This window comes from Chinchilla lanigera, unplaced genomic scaffold (genome assembly GCF_000276665.1).
Source record: "Chinchilla lanigera isolate Chin_1 unplaced genomic scaffold, ChiLan1.0 scaffold00010, whole genome shotgun sequence".
Taxonomy (NCBI): Eukaryota; Metazoa; Chordata; class Mammalia; order Rodentia; family Chinchillidae; genus Chinchilla; species Chinchilla lanigera.
In genome coordinates, this window is record NW_004955411.1 from 15,522,701 (window position 1) to 15,540,341 (window position 17,641).

Consider the following 17,641-nt stretch of genomic DNA (forward strand, 5'->3'; position numbering starts at 1 on the left):
CAGATAAAGGTATACTAAAGGAGCTAGGTTTTTAGATTTATGTTATCACTTACAGTTTACAAATTATTTTTTTCAACTTAATAGTAGACTCTTGGCACTTTATTTGTAAAGTCACAATTTTGAAGATAACTTTCTGAAGAAGCTGTGAATGCAATAACAAGACTAATTATCACCTTCAATGGGAGGAAAGGGTGCAATGAACTGATTTCTCTTTCTTTTTCATAATAAAAATGTGCACTGAACAAACCTGAACCTATCAAACTGTTACCTTTTTCCACCATATAATTATCTTGTGGGGAAAAAAGTAGGCTTAATCTTAACTTCTCAAGACAAAAAACAAAAATAAAAATAACTGCAAGAACAACTATGGAAAGGTAAAATCTGCCATGACTTAGATCCAAAGATAAAACTAATATGCATTTTTGTGTTTTTTTAAAGAGAAGTATTATTACAAAAGAGTAAAAAAATAAACTTAAAAAGTAAAAAACTGCAGTAGGTTAAGGTTAATTTATTCATAAAGAATGAAAAAATTTAAGTAGTACAGCCTAAGTATGCAGCATGTCCGCGGTCTCTCGGAGTGGGCAGTCCTGGTCTTGGCCTTCGCATTCTCTCTCCACTGACTCACTGATTCACACAGCGCCAACTCCTAGTCCTGCAAGCTCCAATCAAGCGCTTTCAAAACTCTTCTGCATTATTTTTACTGTAACTTTTAACGTTTAGATACACGAATATTACTGTACTACAACTGTTTTCAGTGCTCCATAGAGGAACACATTTGACCTTGGGATAATTACCTCTTACAAAGATATTCTTCACGCACACTAGCCTATAAACAAGCCAGGGACAGATAAAATATCTTGTTTTCACATGCCCAGCCTTCGCCAAAGAATCTTATACAGATATTACCCAATTAATGTTTATTTTTAACTAGCAGTATGTTTTGAGACATGTTAAGAAACTAGAGAATAGGACATATAGTCAGAGGAATAAAAAACTGAAAACACACGTCATTAATCCAAGAGCAGTAGGAATAAGGAAAAACAAAGGTACAGGGGAGGGAAAAACCTGACACTATAGAGGATTCTACATTTGCTATAGTGGGCACCAGGAAGTCATTGTTGATTTTAATTTAAAAGTGAACAAAAGAAAATGAAATCAGAGTAAACATATGAAAAGTTCTGAAAGCCACGAATAGGAGACTGAATTTATGGTAGAGAGTGTCAAGATGTCTAAAAAACAAACTATCAAGGAAGATTTTGAGGAGGAAAGTGACATGGACTTATTTCAGGACATTCAGAAGAGGTAGATAAAAACAGGTGTGGCTGACAGAGCTAATTTTAAAGACAGATCTGGCCTTAAAATAGTATGGATGTGTTAAGGGCATTTGGAACTCTACCAAGAATGAGTATAATAGAGAAGAACAAAGTTTTTCATGCTTTTATCACTTTATTAAATCATGCAACACAGTAATGGTATTTGGAAATCATCACTGAAGTTCACTTAAGATGTTGCATATAAACAAGAATGACCCCTAAAAGGGGCCTAGGGAGCTGGATACACCACAATGCAACAGTCGTCTTAACTGTACTATAACTTCCCCTCCCCAACACAGTTCTCACCTTTTCCTCATGTGCATCCACTCCACAAGTCTGCTTAGTGCTATCTGATGACCCATTTCACATTTATTTCATTCATGTTTTGCTAAACCATAACCTCCCTGGGAACATCTCCATGATTATTCTCACAGTCACTGCCTTTTACATCATCCAATTATCCTTGTGCTATGCAACCAACCTACTCATCTTGAAACTTAAAAAACATCTGTTCCTCCTCTCTGCAATTCTGCTATAATCCTTTTTGCAGCTAAAATCAGCCCTGACTCATCAGAATGCCTGAAAGATACACTGATATGGAAAAACATTAAAATGTTTTTATTTCAGCTATGCTCAGAAGGCACACTCAACTTTGAGGTAGAAAATAAGAAACTCTTTTCACTATAACTACCACACCTGCTTAAAAAAATCTTGCAAATGAGATTAAGATTTACTTTGGAAATAATCAAAGCACTGAAATGCACAGGGATTTGCTTATATGTCTGATTTCCTATAAGCTGGTTCTCAAAAAATAGACTTCTTGAGATTGTTTCAAATTAATAACTATACAAAACTTTTACCCAAATCTTTTGGATATTAAGAATAAAGATAAAAATAAAAGTATTTAATATAGAAGGAAAACAAATAGTGTTTGCCCTTTTAAAAAATAATAGCTATGAAAAATACATGGCATAGTAAACTTTAGGGCCAAGACAGAAAAGGTTACAATCATAACCCTTTAAGTCTTCAGAGATTAACAAGTATGCACAATACAAGAACTCTCCGCTTGTCCAAATAACAAATGTAACAATAACAACTAAGAAGAGTGAGATTATAGCTCTCAGGTCTCTTTATATTCACATTTCTTTTTATGTAAACAAAGCACAATGATTCTCCATCTGGACCACTACAGTAAAACTATATTGGTTTTGGTCAAGTCATTTAATCTAGTCAATGTTTTAACTAGTATTACACAAATTACAGAGATAATTTTGGACTGCTATACAAGCAAAACTCAAAAGACATGAAGAACTATAATAATGCAATATATATGATAACTCAGCACAAATAATAATTACTTCAAAACTGTAAACACTAAAATCACACTCCGTACGAGGTAATATATGTTATAGCCATATTACTCAGCCTTGTATGAAGTATTATTGAAATACATACTAAAGAAGTTTTTAAAGTTTATTACAGTGACAGACACATTGCCATTAATCCCCCTCAAAATACCTGCCCTCACTTCTAACACACTTATCCCATCGTTCTGGTCACTTTCTGAAGCAGTCCGAATGTCCCCCTTCATGAATTATCTTCCAGGGAATGCTGTCGCTCACAGCCATCCAGTAAAAAGGCAAACTTGTAAAAACTTTACCACACGTCCTCATTCACCTTATTCACTGGATCCGGCACTTGGTGACTTCTTGCTCTTACCCAAAGTCAAAATGATCACGAAAGGTAAACATTTTGAACAGATCCAGGACATCAAGGCAGCCATGACAGTGGAAGGAAAGACACTCAAAAAAAGGACTTCACAACTGTTTCAGGAAGTGGGGAGAAGGATGGGACAAGCTTGTTTGAAGCAAGGGAGAGTGTTCTGAGAAGAATTAATAGTAACACATTTCTCACTGTAATAACTGTTTTAAAAAGCCTTCACAGTATTTTTTTTTTATCATACCGCATATGTCTTCTTGATCTATAAACCTGGAATGTTAACAGGACCTACCTACACTTTACAGGTTCTTTGAGAATTAACTGGAATAGTGCCTGGAATGTAGTGTTCAACAAATGCTAGCTACAGTATTTTCTACCTGATAATAGTACTAACTTCAAAAGTTAAAAGTGTAATTACTCATTCCTTTGGTTTTAAACAAATAAATGAACCAGCTTTTCATGTTAGAAAGTTATCAAATACTGACAAAGTATTTCAGAAAGATAGCAATATGATTGTAACATTTCAAGACAAAATGAAAAGAAATTACACACTAGCGATACATTAATTTTGAATATTCTTTTATAGAGGATTCCTCACTTATGTTTTCTTTTTTTTCTGGTCCTTCTGAGACAAGATCTCGCTATGCAGTTGAGGCTGGCCTCGAACTCGCACCGACCCTCCTGCCTCAGCCTCCCAAGTGCTGGGATTACAGGAGTGCCTCATTATGCTTGGTGATCTCTGACTTATGATGTTTTGACTTAAGTTTCCTTTTACTTTACAATATGCACTCAGTAAAAATAGTATTTCACATTGTGTTATTCTCCTAGGCTAATAATATGCCATATAATGCTCCCTTGTGACAGCTTGCAATGAAAGGAAACTATTGCCCCCAGTCAGTCTGGAAAATAATGGAGGGCAAACAACTGATATTCTATGTTCTATGTTATCACATCCCATCTAAACCTGTCCATAAGATATTCAACACTTTCTTATAAAAAAAGCTTTATGTCAGATTTTTTTTTAACTGTAGGTTAATATTAGTGTCCTTAGTAAGGCTTAGATATGATGTCCAGTATGCCAGGTATATTAAATGTAATCTGATTTCTTAATTTACCCAATGTTAAGTCTACTATAAGTTGAGTAGCACCTGTATATTACTTATTTCTCATTATTTTACCTAAATTTATTTCAGTCACTTTTTCTAATAGATAATTGCTTATGCTGGCTAAGACTTAGAAAATATAAACTACCATAATCTACTGAGAAGAAATTCTGGATAGGGGCTAGGCGTGGTGATGCACGCTATAACCCTAGCACTCGGGAGGCTGAGGCAAGAGGATCGCTGGGAGTTCAAGACCAGCCTGGGCTACAAAGTGAGCTCAAGGTCAGCTTAACTGCACAGTGAGATCCTTTCTCAAAAAGATTTTTTAAAAAAGTAAGAAATTCTGAATAGTCAAATGACCTAAAATCCCATAGGCTGGGGATAATTACTTTTTATGAATGTTGTATTTGTGTGTTTACTGTTAGGATTTTGATAGTTCTCTATTTAAATGCTTGCAGAAAACTTAAATAAATAACAATTTTCACTTTTAACTGAGTCAAGTAAAGTTACCTAAAAGTATTTTAGAAAGAAACAACATATTACTTTAGCAGATGAATTATCACTTATGAAGCTATTCTTGAGTATCAGAAAAGCTGACTTGATGACACTCTAGGCCTAAATATTTAACATATTTTAACATAAAACTGTAAATATTCAAATGGTACCTCAATACTGATGCATGTTAAATTAGAATTTATAATACTTTCTCCAAATCTTATACTTCATTGCATTTAGTACAGTTTGTTCATTTTCTGGACTGAGAACTTGTCACATTTATTTACAGGCAATTAACACTACAGACAGTAAAATTTTAGGATATGAGAAGTCAAATATTTAGCTTACAGTTGAGAGAAAACTATTTCAAGAGAGTATTAGTGTGCTAGCTTCTTATCACTGTGATAGGGTACCTGATAAAAACCAGCCTTAAAGAGGAAAAGGTTATTCTGGCTCATGGTTGCAGAGGCTTCCAGTCCATGGCTACCTGGCTCTCTGTTCTGGGTGGTGGTGAAGCAGATCATGGCCAGAACACAGAGAGGAAGTCAGAGCACCTGCTCTGGCAGGGCTCCTCTTCCACATCTGTCCCTTTGGCCCCCACCCTACTGGTGCCGTTTGAAGGTGCACAACTCTGATATTTCCTATTAAAATTTTGGGCAGTGGATGATTATATCATGTAGACTGAGTTTGTTACTGCTCTTTTGGGGGATGGTGGTGGTAGAAAATAAAGTTTTACCTTGCTTCCCTGGGACTGTGCAAAATATACACACTGTCAGAAGAATCAACAAAAGCAGCCCTGGTGTGGAGCTTTCCTAGCTGCCAGACTCATGGCCATGGACCACTTGCAATGGGTCTTTACTGGTGTGTCTGCATGCAGAAGGCAGCTCCGCTTACCGCTATACCATCGGTGCACACGGAGTGCACGTGGACAAGGGCACGGGAGCTGTTCTGTATTCTGAGACTATAGTACCAGGCAAGAAGACCAAAGTCTTTTTATTTACTAGAGAAATAACTTTTTTCCTTTCTGTAAGAATAAAATATATACGTTCTAGATTTCTAATATAAAGCTAATTTTAAAAACTGCGGCATTATTTTTCAGACAGAGGAATTCAGCAATAGCCATTTTCGATATAATCTTTTATATTTTTGCGCCTTTAAAATTCAAGCCAGAAAACTTCTTTTTAAGATAAAACTGCCCTGAAAAATTTCTAAGCAGGCAAAACATTGCATAATAACATTTACCCTCTTTTTAAAACTTTATAAAGTTAAAAAAAAGAATTTTTTTTATTTGTTTGTTTTTGCTCCAAGCCACAATGAACAAAGGCTCACCTTGGTACTCTAGTATAATGTTTAAAAATGGTATCAGAATAAAAGTGCAAAATTTTTCTATACAGTGTCTACCTCAGGACAGGCTAAAAGTCATTGGAATTTTTAGTTAAGAAAAATGCTAACTTTCTGAATTAGAAAGTAATTTGAGAGCTATATATAAAATGTTCTCAGAATAATATATTCATAAGATCTACATTTTAGATACAGCCGATATTAATATTAATTTACAACCACAATCTTAAATTAGAAAATAAAATTAATTTATATTGCCACAAAGATATCCCAATTAAGATGTAGCTGAGATTAAAAATAAAGTTTTAAGGCAGTAAATATGTATGTAATTGGAACCAGAGATTTTTAAATACCTTGATGAACTTCACAGTAAAATCTTAATGGTTTAACATTTTTTGGCTAAGCACTCTTCAACAGTAATGCTGAGCAATATTTAATACTTTATGTGCCAGGAGCTGGGCTAAACATTGAGGGTTCAGGAAGGAGTTAGAGAGAGCTCTGTCCTCATACAGTACGGCTGTAAGCTGTCTAAGGCCCTGAAGATAGGAATACTGAGAATGAAACACAGATGAATCTAGGTTTGAGCACGTAGGTAGGAGAAACGACGTTAATTACAGTGTACTTTTCAGCACGCTGGCCTGCAATTACTGCATAAACTGTCAATAAACAATATATAATTTTCACCATCTATAAAGTTATGGCCCGGTTATTTCTGGGTTAATGTGAAAGCCCAAAAGTGACCTAAAGCAATTAACTATGCAGGATAAGAAGCTGTTAGCAACTTAACTGTTACTTCATGGAATTAGGGAAACTTTTAGTGACCATGAGGGTTTAAGCTTCTTTTTTCAATCTGTTTTCAATAAAGACATAACTACTTTATCCCTTATTACTGTAACATGAAGTAATGAAAAACTGCTTCCTCATCAATAATACTATCGAAAATTTAGCCATTATTAATATGTCATACAGTGCTAGATCTGATTCTATTACTTTCTCTTAAGTTCTCTCACATACTTCAATTTCTAATTTTCTCATTTAGAAGAGATTTTAACCTTTATTCTTTATCATCAAAATCATGAAATCACTTGGAAGACACAGTAAGTATGGAAGGCTCCTTTCTGCTCTTTAGGACTTTAAAACAGAAAATATCTTTACTTGGCTCCAAAAACACCTTGAATCATTTTCCATTTATCTCTTCCTATGCCTTCCTCCTCCCTCTGACCACTCATACTTTTCCTTTTCTCCAAAGCCACTCCGAGGGCTCTCATCAATTCTGGGGCAGGCAGCTTCCTAACTGGCACCCAGCAGTGTGACCTTCTCCTGCCATGGCAGCATTAGCTGGACAAGCCCGACCCTGAAGCAGTGTTCCCCGCACTGGTAAGTCAGGACCCACTTTCAACAGAGAAATTATTTCCTGAGTTGAGACCAACATTTAAAAGCCAAACTGACAGAAGAAGAAAGAATATGACACTGCATCTATTTTGAAACTCGGGTTTACACTCTGCGAGTATACGGAAACTGCACTGTGGTATGTGGATGTGTACTGAATCCTGATAAAAATACATTTCTTACATTCCTTTAGGTTACGGCCAAGGGTCTGGACGTCACAAAGCTACAACACTCAGTCCTAAGGACATCTTTATCTGAAATACTGCAGATGCTTTAGGATATAAAATATGGGTGTTAAAATAGTTTTTTTTTTAAGTAAAAATAGCACTGATCTAATAAGTCAAAAATTTCCTAAACAGTCATCAGTCAGCAAATAAATCATTTCCGTTAGTTTTCCTAGAATAGTGTGCTCCTTTCATAACACAAAGAGCCAAAATAAATACTTTAACTTTTAAATTTAATTTACCCAAATAATTAAAATTGACTTATCTCAAAAATATTTTTGATTTGGTTTTTTTGTTTTGTTTTGTTTTTCGTTTTTCGTTTTTTCTTCTGGTACCGGGAATTGAACTCATGACTTTGCGCTTGCCAGGCAGGCACTTTGCCGCTGAGCTAAATCCCCAGCCCCCTCAAAAATATTTTTGAAATAACAATAACCTAAGCTCAAAACACCTTAAAGAAAAACTATTTTAATTTTTATAACAGAAAGAAATCTGAGGGGATGGTTCGATGGGTTTTCATGACTTCAACAACGGAGAGAAATATTTCCTTGTATTTACTACATATGCACGAGAACACAGACAGCAACCTTATATTCACGTGGCTGTAAAGAGATTTTTAAAATTTCAAACTCGGAAAGCTGAAAGCATGTGACCGTGACTAACAGGACCCAGTCGGGCACCACAGAAAGAATAAGGCTCTGAGGCAGGGAATAACTGAGCTGTACTGGCTGTGAAATAACTGCTTTTAAAAAAAAAATCCTAAATCATGGTTATGGGGCTTACTTTTCATTACTGCTGCATGGAATTCATATTTAAAATATGGAAGACTTTTTTTTTTTGCCTTTCTGCAGTGTTAGAACATAGAAAGCTGGGTCTGACTCAGCCTCATCGTCTCTCACACTTCTCGGCTGCCAGAGCACGATGAGGCAACTGATATCAGGCCCTGCGGGAGGGACAGCCCGGTGGCCTCCAGCCTTTCCATAACAGCCCTCTGGTTGATTAATGGTGACGCTGACAGGCTTCAATCCTCCTTGGTTTTATGGATTCTGGCTGCTAAGTGAAGCCTTCAGGACTAGAAACCAGTGAGAATTAGCATTAAGATTTTTACTAGGCTATGAAATGCTCTAGGAAAAACCCCACAGAATAACAGATATAAAATGTATTACTGAAACTTGAATATATCTCCAAAAATAAGATGTGACTAAAAGAACACACAAATTAAGACAAAGGTATTACGCACTGATGTACAGAAATATCCAATCCCAACCCCCACATAAGAGACATCTGACAGCTTGAAAGATTTTAAGTCAAAATAAACCAAATTATTTAATCAAAATGCCCCATTTTAATTTCAAATCTGCATATAAGTGTATAATGAACCCTTACCTTATTAAAGTTACATACATCTCAGAACATTTAGAAACTTATAAATTCAAAAGAAGTTAGTCTTGGATAAGGGTGAAATCTTCTTCATTTATTGCACAAAACAACGGTATAAGATATATGAAGTAATTCCTCTCTCACTCTTAACTAATTTTAAAATGATCAGTATTTTATTATACCTTAGAATAAAGTAATCATGTATGCTTAAAGCAAAAGTCATCAAAAGAAAACTTCCCCTGACAAAAAACATTTTACGTATTCAATATTTTTCTGGTAAACAGAAAAAGTCTGGGAAAACATGCACGTTTTAAGATTCTTTTTTTGTTTGTTTGTTTTTTTGTTTTTCTCCGGTACCAGGAACCGAACTCACGACTTTGCGCTTGCCAGGCAGGCGCTTTGCCGCTGAGCTAAATCCCCAGCCCCCGTTTTAAGATTCTTAATTTGGGGTCCTTTAATGTACTTAAATTAGAAGAGGAGGCAGAGTGAAAGGCAAGGGTAAAAAGAAAGATGAAGGCAGAGATGCAGAACAGAGGACAGAGCTTTTCTAGGGAAAGTTCATGGCTTTCAGAGACACTGCAGGAGGTCAATGATCAGAGTAGAATACTGCTTTGGGTGACAGTTACATAAAGGAACCTTCTCCCACGACCGAAGATTTTAGCAGATAAAAGGTAAGCTGAGATAACTTCCCCTAACAAGGAAGCCGGGAAGAATCACCGCCAGTTTAAGACTGTGATGAAGTCCCATGTTTATACACATTTATGTCTTTACTTGGGGCTTGGATGAAACTAAAAGATGAGTAAATAATGAAAGAGTCCATGTGTGTTCAGCTGGCAGAACGGTTACAATGACCTATGTCAGGGGCTAATACTTCAGGTATCTACTGGTACTCTACAGCAATTCCTGAGTACATTCAACATTTGTCCAAGTACACAGTATTCCTTTTATATTTCTCTTTCTGATCTCTAGACAATGGAGCTCCTTTTTAGAAATGCAATTGTAAAATACCTCCTTAGCAAAGAGTCTCTAGCACTAAGCCATACACACTAAGGAACTTAATTAAGTCTGAGATGTTAATAAGTGAGAATTTCTTTTTTTCAATAATCAAGTGAGCAAGTTCCTATCTGACTTAGTTTAAAAAAATCAACAACCAATATGCTCTTAGGCAAAACTCCATTTTTAAAAGGTTATATCTGACATCTACAACATATGATATATTATCATTACATGAAGTTTAATGGGAGAAAAACGAGCTTAACAGATACTACTAATTCATACTTAACAAAAGTTAGGCACAAGGCAAGGTAGGAAAAGAACCTTTAATTTCTAGCATCTTCTCAAGCATTCAAATAGTTAAACTACAATTGTTTTATTGTTTTGGAATGGACATTTAAGTATTTGAATTAGGGACCTAATTCAGTTGAGGGACAGGACTTACAGAAGATACCTTTTCAGTGAACAAGAGAAACCTTTCCCTTAGTAACATGAAAGGAAAAAAACAAACTACAATAATGAACTTCTCTTTCCAAAAAACTTGATTATCCAAGCATAAAAAGTTGCCAAAAGATTTAACTCTGCCATGGAGTGGTTAGGAAAGACCTAGATAAAGAAAATGTTACGTTAATGCATCTGGTGAGGGAGAGAGGAGTTACCCTTGTACATACACCAAGATCACGCTTTTTGACATACCCTATAACCCACATCCACTGACAAAAAAACTTGATCCTTCCATAAATATATCAGATAAGCCTCTCACTTTTTAGTTCTTTCAGTTCTAATAAAAAAAACCCAGGATTTTCCAAACCACTGGACAGAAAAGAGCTGGACTGTCACGAAATGTGCCCGTTGAAATCTATTAGGATTTCTGGCCATACTACTGAATTCAGTGAATGGGATAGTGAGGGAATCTCCTTAAAAGCACTTGCCACTACCAGAATACCATTCATGTTCTAAGGATAATTAAAAACAGGAGGAAAAAACATACCTGAGTGCATGTCATTATTTAAGTTCAAGAGAGTTCACAATTCAAGAAACTGACAGACTTTTAAGAATTTTTAATTTAAGTTAAATTAATGGAAACATGTTTTTATTTTGTTTTTTTATGGAAATATTTTTAAAAGTACTGACATTATGGTAACCAAGATAAAATGCAATATTTAATAATGTTGATATCATAATTGAACATTTTCAATACTAAGTATCTTGAATGTTCTATTCAGGCTCAGCCTACTCTTTAAAATCACTGTTTGCAAAGCATAAAAATGTGATATACGCAGGTGGAAAGGAGTTCAAAACTAGAAAACGCCCCCCCCAAATAAACACAAAAAATAATTCATCTAGCCAAGAAACATATGTGAAGACAAAATAGAAGAAAAATCAGAAAACTAACAAAACCCACAAAATAAATTTTATAGACCTCTCAAAAAATTAACCAAAATTATGAAAAAAAGGATGATCTCAAACCTTCATTTTTATTAACTGCCTTGAATGTTAATATTTTTCCATTTCTTACAAGAAAGCCTAGTTAGAATTAACTCATAACCTTTAACTAACATTAACTAATATAATCTTAAAAATAATTTTGATGAATAAGTAAATGCTTTCCTTTCTAAGATTAGGAACAAGACAAGGATATCTGTTCTTATCCTTTCTTTATGGGGCGGGGGACACGTCCCTTTTTTTTTGGAAACAGGTTTTCACTGCAGTTCAGGCTGGCCTTGAACTCACTTTGTAGCCCAAACTCGCAGCGATCTTCCTGCCTGAGCCTTCCACTGGGATTACAGGCATGTGCCAGCATGTCTGGCTTGTTCTTAACATTTCTATTCTGTACTGCACAGTAAGTTTAACCAATGTAATAAAGAAAAAGCATTAGAAGGCATCTAGATCCGGAAGAAAGAAGGGCTGTCTTTTTTAACAGATCACAAAATTATTATTTAGAAAGCACTATAAAATCACATGGCAAGCTCTGAGACTTCAAAAGGGAACAAATGAAATACGAACTAAGTAAATAAATTGTATCCTTGCAACCAAAATAAACGATTTAAAAGATGAAAAAAAAAAATCACTTTCAAAAGCTACTAGAAGCTGGGTTTCGTGGCCAACATCTCTAATCCTAGCACATGGGAGGCTGAGGCAGGAGGCTTACAATTCAAGCCTAGCTTGGGCAATTTAATAAGACCTTTATTTTTTTTAGGTCTTGTTAAGGGCTGGAAATGTACAGTAACTGCATGTGAAGGCCCTGGATTGAATCTCAAGTACTTCCTCTGCCAAACGATTGAGAACTGATAATTGAATATTATAAGATTGCAGAATTTAAAGTCAACATATTTTTACAAATCAGTTCATGCCAGCAATGAACAATCAGAAACTGAAATAAAACTATATTTTGTAGCCTCAAAAATATATACTTATTTTTTGAATGTGCAAGACCAATAACTTGAGAACAAAAAATATTACTGAGATATTAAACAAAGAGAGATGAAGTCTATATGAGAGAATTCAGTATTATTAAGATTTCAATCTTCCTTAGATGCAACATAATCCCAATGAGCACTTTTATATAAATTGGTGATTCTATAAATTCATGGAAATGAAAGGAGCCTAGACCAGCCAAAACAACTTGGACAAAAGAACGAAGCAGGAGGATTTATACTACACGATTTCATAACTTCTTGTAAAGCTACAGTAATCACATAGTGTGTGCGGTACTGGTAGAGGGACAGACAGACAGGCCAACGGAACAGACTTAGGCATTTACCTAGAAGAAATACAGGATTGTCTATCATCTAAAAGAAAGGAAAGCATTATGTCCATAGGAGGAAGTGTAGAAAAACATTCTTACCAGTTTTAGTTGGAAGAACCCCAAACTAGAAATAATCCAGGCATCAATGATGAAAACATAAGCAATTTATGTTATAGCCATACAATGGGATAATATTTACCAATTAAAATGTATGAACTAGACAAGCACAATGTCACATGCACTGTAGGAGGCTGAGACAGGAGGATGGTAAGTGAGCAACTTAGCAACACCCAGTCTCAAAAAAATTTTTATAAAGTACTGGGGATGTACGCTCAGTGTGAAGGTCCTGGATTCAATCCCAGTACTACAAAAAAATAGAAGAAAAAGTATTAACTAGTGATTAGTGCAAGAATATGGATGTATCTTGAAATATATAGAGTTAAAAAAGGCAGAGGGAATGAAAAAAAATTCGTATGATTCCCTTTATACAAAGAACAACAACGAATAAAACCCTAACAATTTCATCTACTGGCAAGCGCAAGGTCGTGAGTTCGGTTCCTGGTACCGGAGAAAAACCAAAAAAACAAAACAAAAAACAATTTCATCTAAAATGACACAAGTCAGTTTAGCGAAACAGAGGAGGGGAAAATTTAAAGTAAATTTTGATAAGTGATAGAGATGTTCATTATCTTGATTGTGCTGATGCTTTTCACATGTGTGTCTCAAAATCAAATAGTACACTTTATGTACTGTTTACTATATGGAAATTATACTTCAATAAAGCTGTCAAAATGTTTTCAATGGCATAAGGGTAAAAGATGACATTTGGGAAGCTTATGTTCTTCCAAAGTAATCAGAATTGTTTTGGCCAAAGTCAACTCTAATACAGTACTGTATAGACAAGAATATTAAAATGATAAATTTTAAAAGATGAATGACTTCTTCAACAGAAATATACAAAAAGCAATGAAATAATTACTTCAAATTCACAGTATTTTTGATACGTTGATGGTTATTAGTAAATTTTTGGTTGGTTCTGAACAAATGAATGTCTAGGAAAAGCACACTGGAAAAGAGCAGTCATACCTTGATTTGAGCAAACGGTCTTTCGAAACCTCCAACATAGAGAAGGCCAACATTCTGAGGAAGTAACCTGCAAGGGAAAAAGCATCATTTATAAAGTACTTTTCCTTAAGGGTAAAGTTGTACAGTAATCAAAATTTCTATAATAGTGTCTATGAAAAACTAATTATCTATGTAATTATTCCTGTCTTTTGCACAGAATGGTAAGCACCAAAGGAATAATTCTTATTTTCAGAAAGCAATTTATAAAATATTAAGAAGGAAAATAAAAGTAGAACACCAATATATTTTTAATTTTAATAAAATTACTACATAGTGTCTCCGGGAACATAAGAAAAGAAGTAATGCATATATTTAAAAATTTACAAGGATTCAAATGAAGAAACATTCAATGTGTGTCCATACTATGTAGAGCACAGGAGATACATAAACCTAAATAATTCAGTCCCAAAAATCTAACAGAAGAACCTGATGTAAAAATAACTGACAAAAAAGCAGCTTCTGATAAGAGTATACTTATACCTTGGTACTCGAGTGCTGTGACACTTATCAAATTTGGTACTTTACACGTTCTGACATGAAAATTTTGTCCCAGTACTCATCACTTGTTTGGTACTGAACACACAGGACGAAACTTGTCAGTGCCGACTGCCCTGCGACTAGCTACCCCTTCCAGCCAAAACGATTTGTGTGGTGCTCTCTATTTCGGAACCAACTAATGACAGGTACCCAAGTTTCACTGTATAATAACAGAGCATTTGCCACTGGAAAGCAGTGGAGTAACAGGTACTTTTTATTGCAGTGTCTGGTACAGTTTGAACCGATGGAATTTGGACTTAGCCTTAAAGAGCTGGTAACACAAAGGGAAAATTTTTAAATCCTGAAAATACAGACTTCAAAAGTAGAAAAGAACAGACAAGCATGGCTATAATAAAGAATGATTTAGTTGGAGAAGAAGACCCTCAAAAGGTTTGGAATAGATGATGAAGAATTTTAAATGCTATATATACATGTCGCTGGTGTTGTTTTGTTTGTTTTGAAGAATTTGGAGTCATACTTGCATTAATTTGTTCATTTGCAGTACTGGGTACTGAACTCAGGGCCGCATGCATGCTAGGTAAGCACTCTACTACTAAGCTATGTCTGCCACCCTTAGAGTTACACTTTTAAAAGATGTGCTTATTTCATATAAAAAAGAATAAATGTACATGGAAATAAAAATCAAGCCATATAGAGGATATAAAATTTTGAACAATAATGGTTACTAGATTTCCTGCACCATCCTTCCTTATTTCCACTTCTAAGATGTCTATCATTCTTTTTTATAGTACTATCACTTGAACATTTGCTGAGCTGTATCCCTCCCCTCCCCTTACCTTTCTGTTTTTAAAACTGCATTTTGAGATAGGGCCTCACTAAATTGGCAAGGCTGGCCTCAGACTAGTTATCCTTGTCCTTCAGCCTCTTTCATCCCAGCTGGGATTGGTGAACTGTTTACTTCAATAATTCTATGACACACTTTCATTTACAACCTTACTTCTCTGAAAACACAATGTCTTTGATGCTCTGTGGTAACATCTATGAGGTGGCTGTGTGATTACCTTTCACTAACGTGAATTAGTAGGACCATGAAAGTATACTCTCAGAGTAACATAGATCCTATAAAATCACGCAGATTTACAGGCTCCTGGGAACATGCTCTGTTCTCTACATTCTATGAGGGCCTATTAAGACACTATGGACCACTAACAGTATAAATAGTGGATGAGCACAATAATGAATTGAACCAATTTAGCAGAAAGTTTTGTATACTTAGAATGGGAAGTGATGATTTCTAATAATGTATTAATGTATTTTAATGTACTAAACAAAGGAATTCGTTTAGTAGATTCAAGTACAAAGTATAAGAAATGTCCCAAAATCTCAACAGTAGAATAGGGAATTGCTTAACCTTCATTTGACAAATAAGAAAGGAACCTAACCAACAAAATTTTAAGCCATTGCTGGTATTACACAATTAGTTATAAATAGCAGCAATAATTTATTTCCTATACTGTATAACAAATGTTCACAAAAGCTTGAAAAATCCCCTTTAGAAGTAAGAATAATCATGTTCATACAAATAGATGCTAAAAAAAGAAGAGAATAAAAGCTGGCTGACATTTAAAAATCAATATGCCTCTAATTACTATGCATACGCGTTTCAGGAAGCTTGCCAATACACTATTTAGTGTGCTCCTCCCTCCAATTTGCCTACCTAATCACTACCCTTTCCTAAACAAATTTCTTACACGTACCAGTTAAGAACATATGTACTGCACTTTTAAAATACCGTTCTTTCTAATTCATGGACCTTATTATTCCATACCATATATTATATTACCACCTTCATTTGAACTGGTTTTAATATGTATGATAACTTAAAGGCTTGCTAAACCTAAGATAATTAATACTTTGAGAACATAAATTCTTATTTTTAAAATGGAACATTTCTTGAATGTTTTTGCCTTTCAAAAAATTATTTTGCTCAATTGTATACATAATAATTGTCAAGTAACAGGCAGCATTTTATCATGACAGGGTGCTTGTACACAATATAGCAATCACATATTCTAAATTCCCAGAGTAAGGCACTAGTTCACCATTGATAGATACATTTATACATATATTTTAAAAGAGAAAGCCTGACCTTTAAAACTAGGTAAGTGCTTTGCCCTTAAGTTAGGAGAATGTTACCATAGTCTATAAAATTGCTAACCTCTAAAATACGTGCTTGTAACCAAATGCTTCTAAGTGTGCCAAGCAGGACGTCTTAGGAAAGCTGCAAAAAAGAGGCACTGCTGAGGCAAAGTAAAACCCAATCTTCAGCTTTTGAAAAAGTCATGACAGGCAAAACTAGCTTTGTTTCATATGGAATGCTAGATAAATGCTCTCTGCTGAGCTGTATCCCTAGTATCTCTGTACATTTTCCTTAAACATTTTGAGATTGAGTTTCTCTAAATTTCCCAGGCTGGCCCTGAATTTGTAATTCTCTTGATTCATTATCTACATTAGCTGGGATTACAGGTATGTGTGAACATTCCCAGCTCTTACTAATCTGTTTAAACTGATAGTATAAAAAAGGGAGCACATAGGCAATAGGAAAGCGGGCGGGGGGTGCAGTGGGGAGAGGAAGAAATCCTTAAAAAAACAAACACAGTCAACAAAAATCCAGTAATTAAAATAATTAATGTATCACCATAAAATTGGGTTTATTGTAGGAGTTATTTAACATTAAGTAATTCATCATTATAAGTCACCCAATGAACAGAATAGAGGGAAAATATAATATCATGACAGGAAAAGCACTTGAAACAAATCAAGTAAACCTCTATATAAGTAAGTACTGCTAGCAAACAAGGAGAAGGCAACCTTTAAAATTCCATCTAAAGGAAATAAATAAATAAATAACCAATCAACCAATCAACCTACACTACTGGAGAGTCTTTCAATTTTAGACTAAGAATACAAGCATGATTTCTATCACCATGTTTCTTTAACAATGGAACACTATAGATAGGTCTTGGCCAGTGCAATAAAAGAGAGAAAAAATGATATAAGGATTAGAAGGATAAAAAACTCTTAATTATAAATAAAATTTATATGGACACATGTGTGTGTATGCATGTGTATATTTATTCCCCAGATTACACTTAACCTGTAAGCAACTATCAAGAACAATTAGAATTTTTATATAAACAGCAGGCAGTTAAATAGTGAAACTAAGAATGATCCAATTCAAAATCAAACAATAAAAGGAACAATTTTAAAGCTAGGAATAAAACTAATAAAAGTGAAAAGACTTCAATTCATAAA

The 17,641-nt window shown here is 34.7% G+C and overlaps 1 protein-coding gene across 2 annotated transcripts in view; it reads right to left on the reverse strand.

Moving 5' to 3' along the window:
* The window catches only part of Rngtt (RNA guanylyltransferase and 5'-phosphatase), a 280,349-nt gene that overhangs the window by 36,169 nt on the left and 226,539 nt on the right, over positions 1-17,641 (reverse strand). For both annotated transcript variants that reach the window (XM_005377741.2, XM_005377740.2), the window contains one exon: positions 13,790-13,856. In XM_005377741.2, coding sequence (XP_005377798.1) covers positions 13,790-13,856 — 67 coding nt within the window. The remainder of the gene's footprint in view (positions 1-13,789; positions 13,857-17,641) is intronic.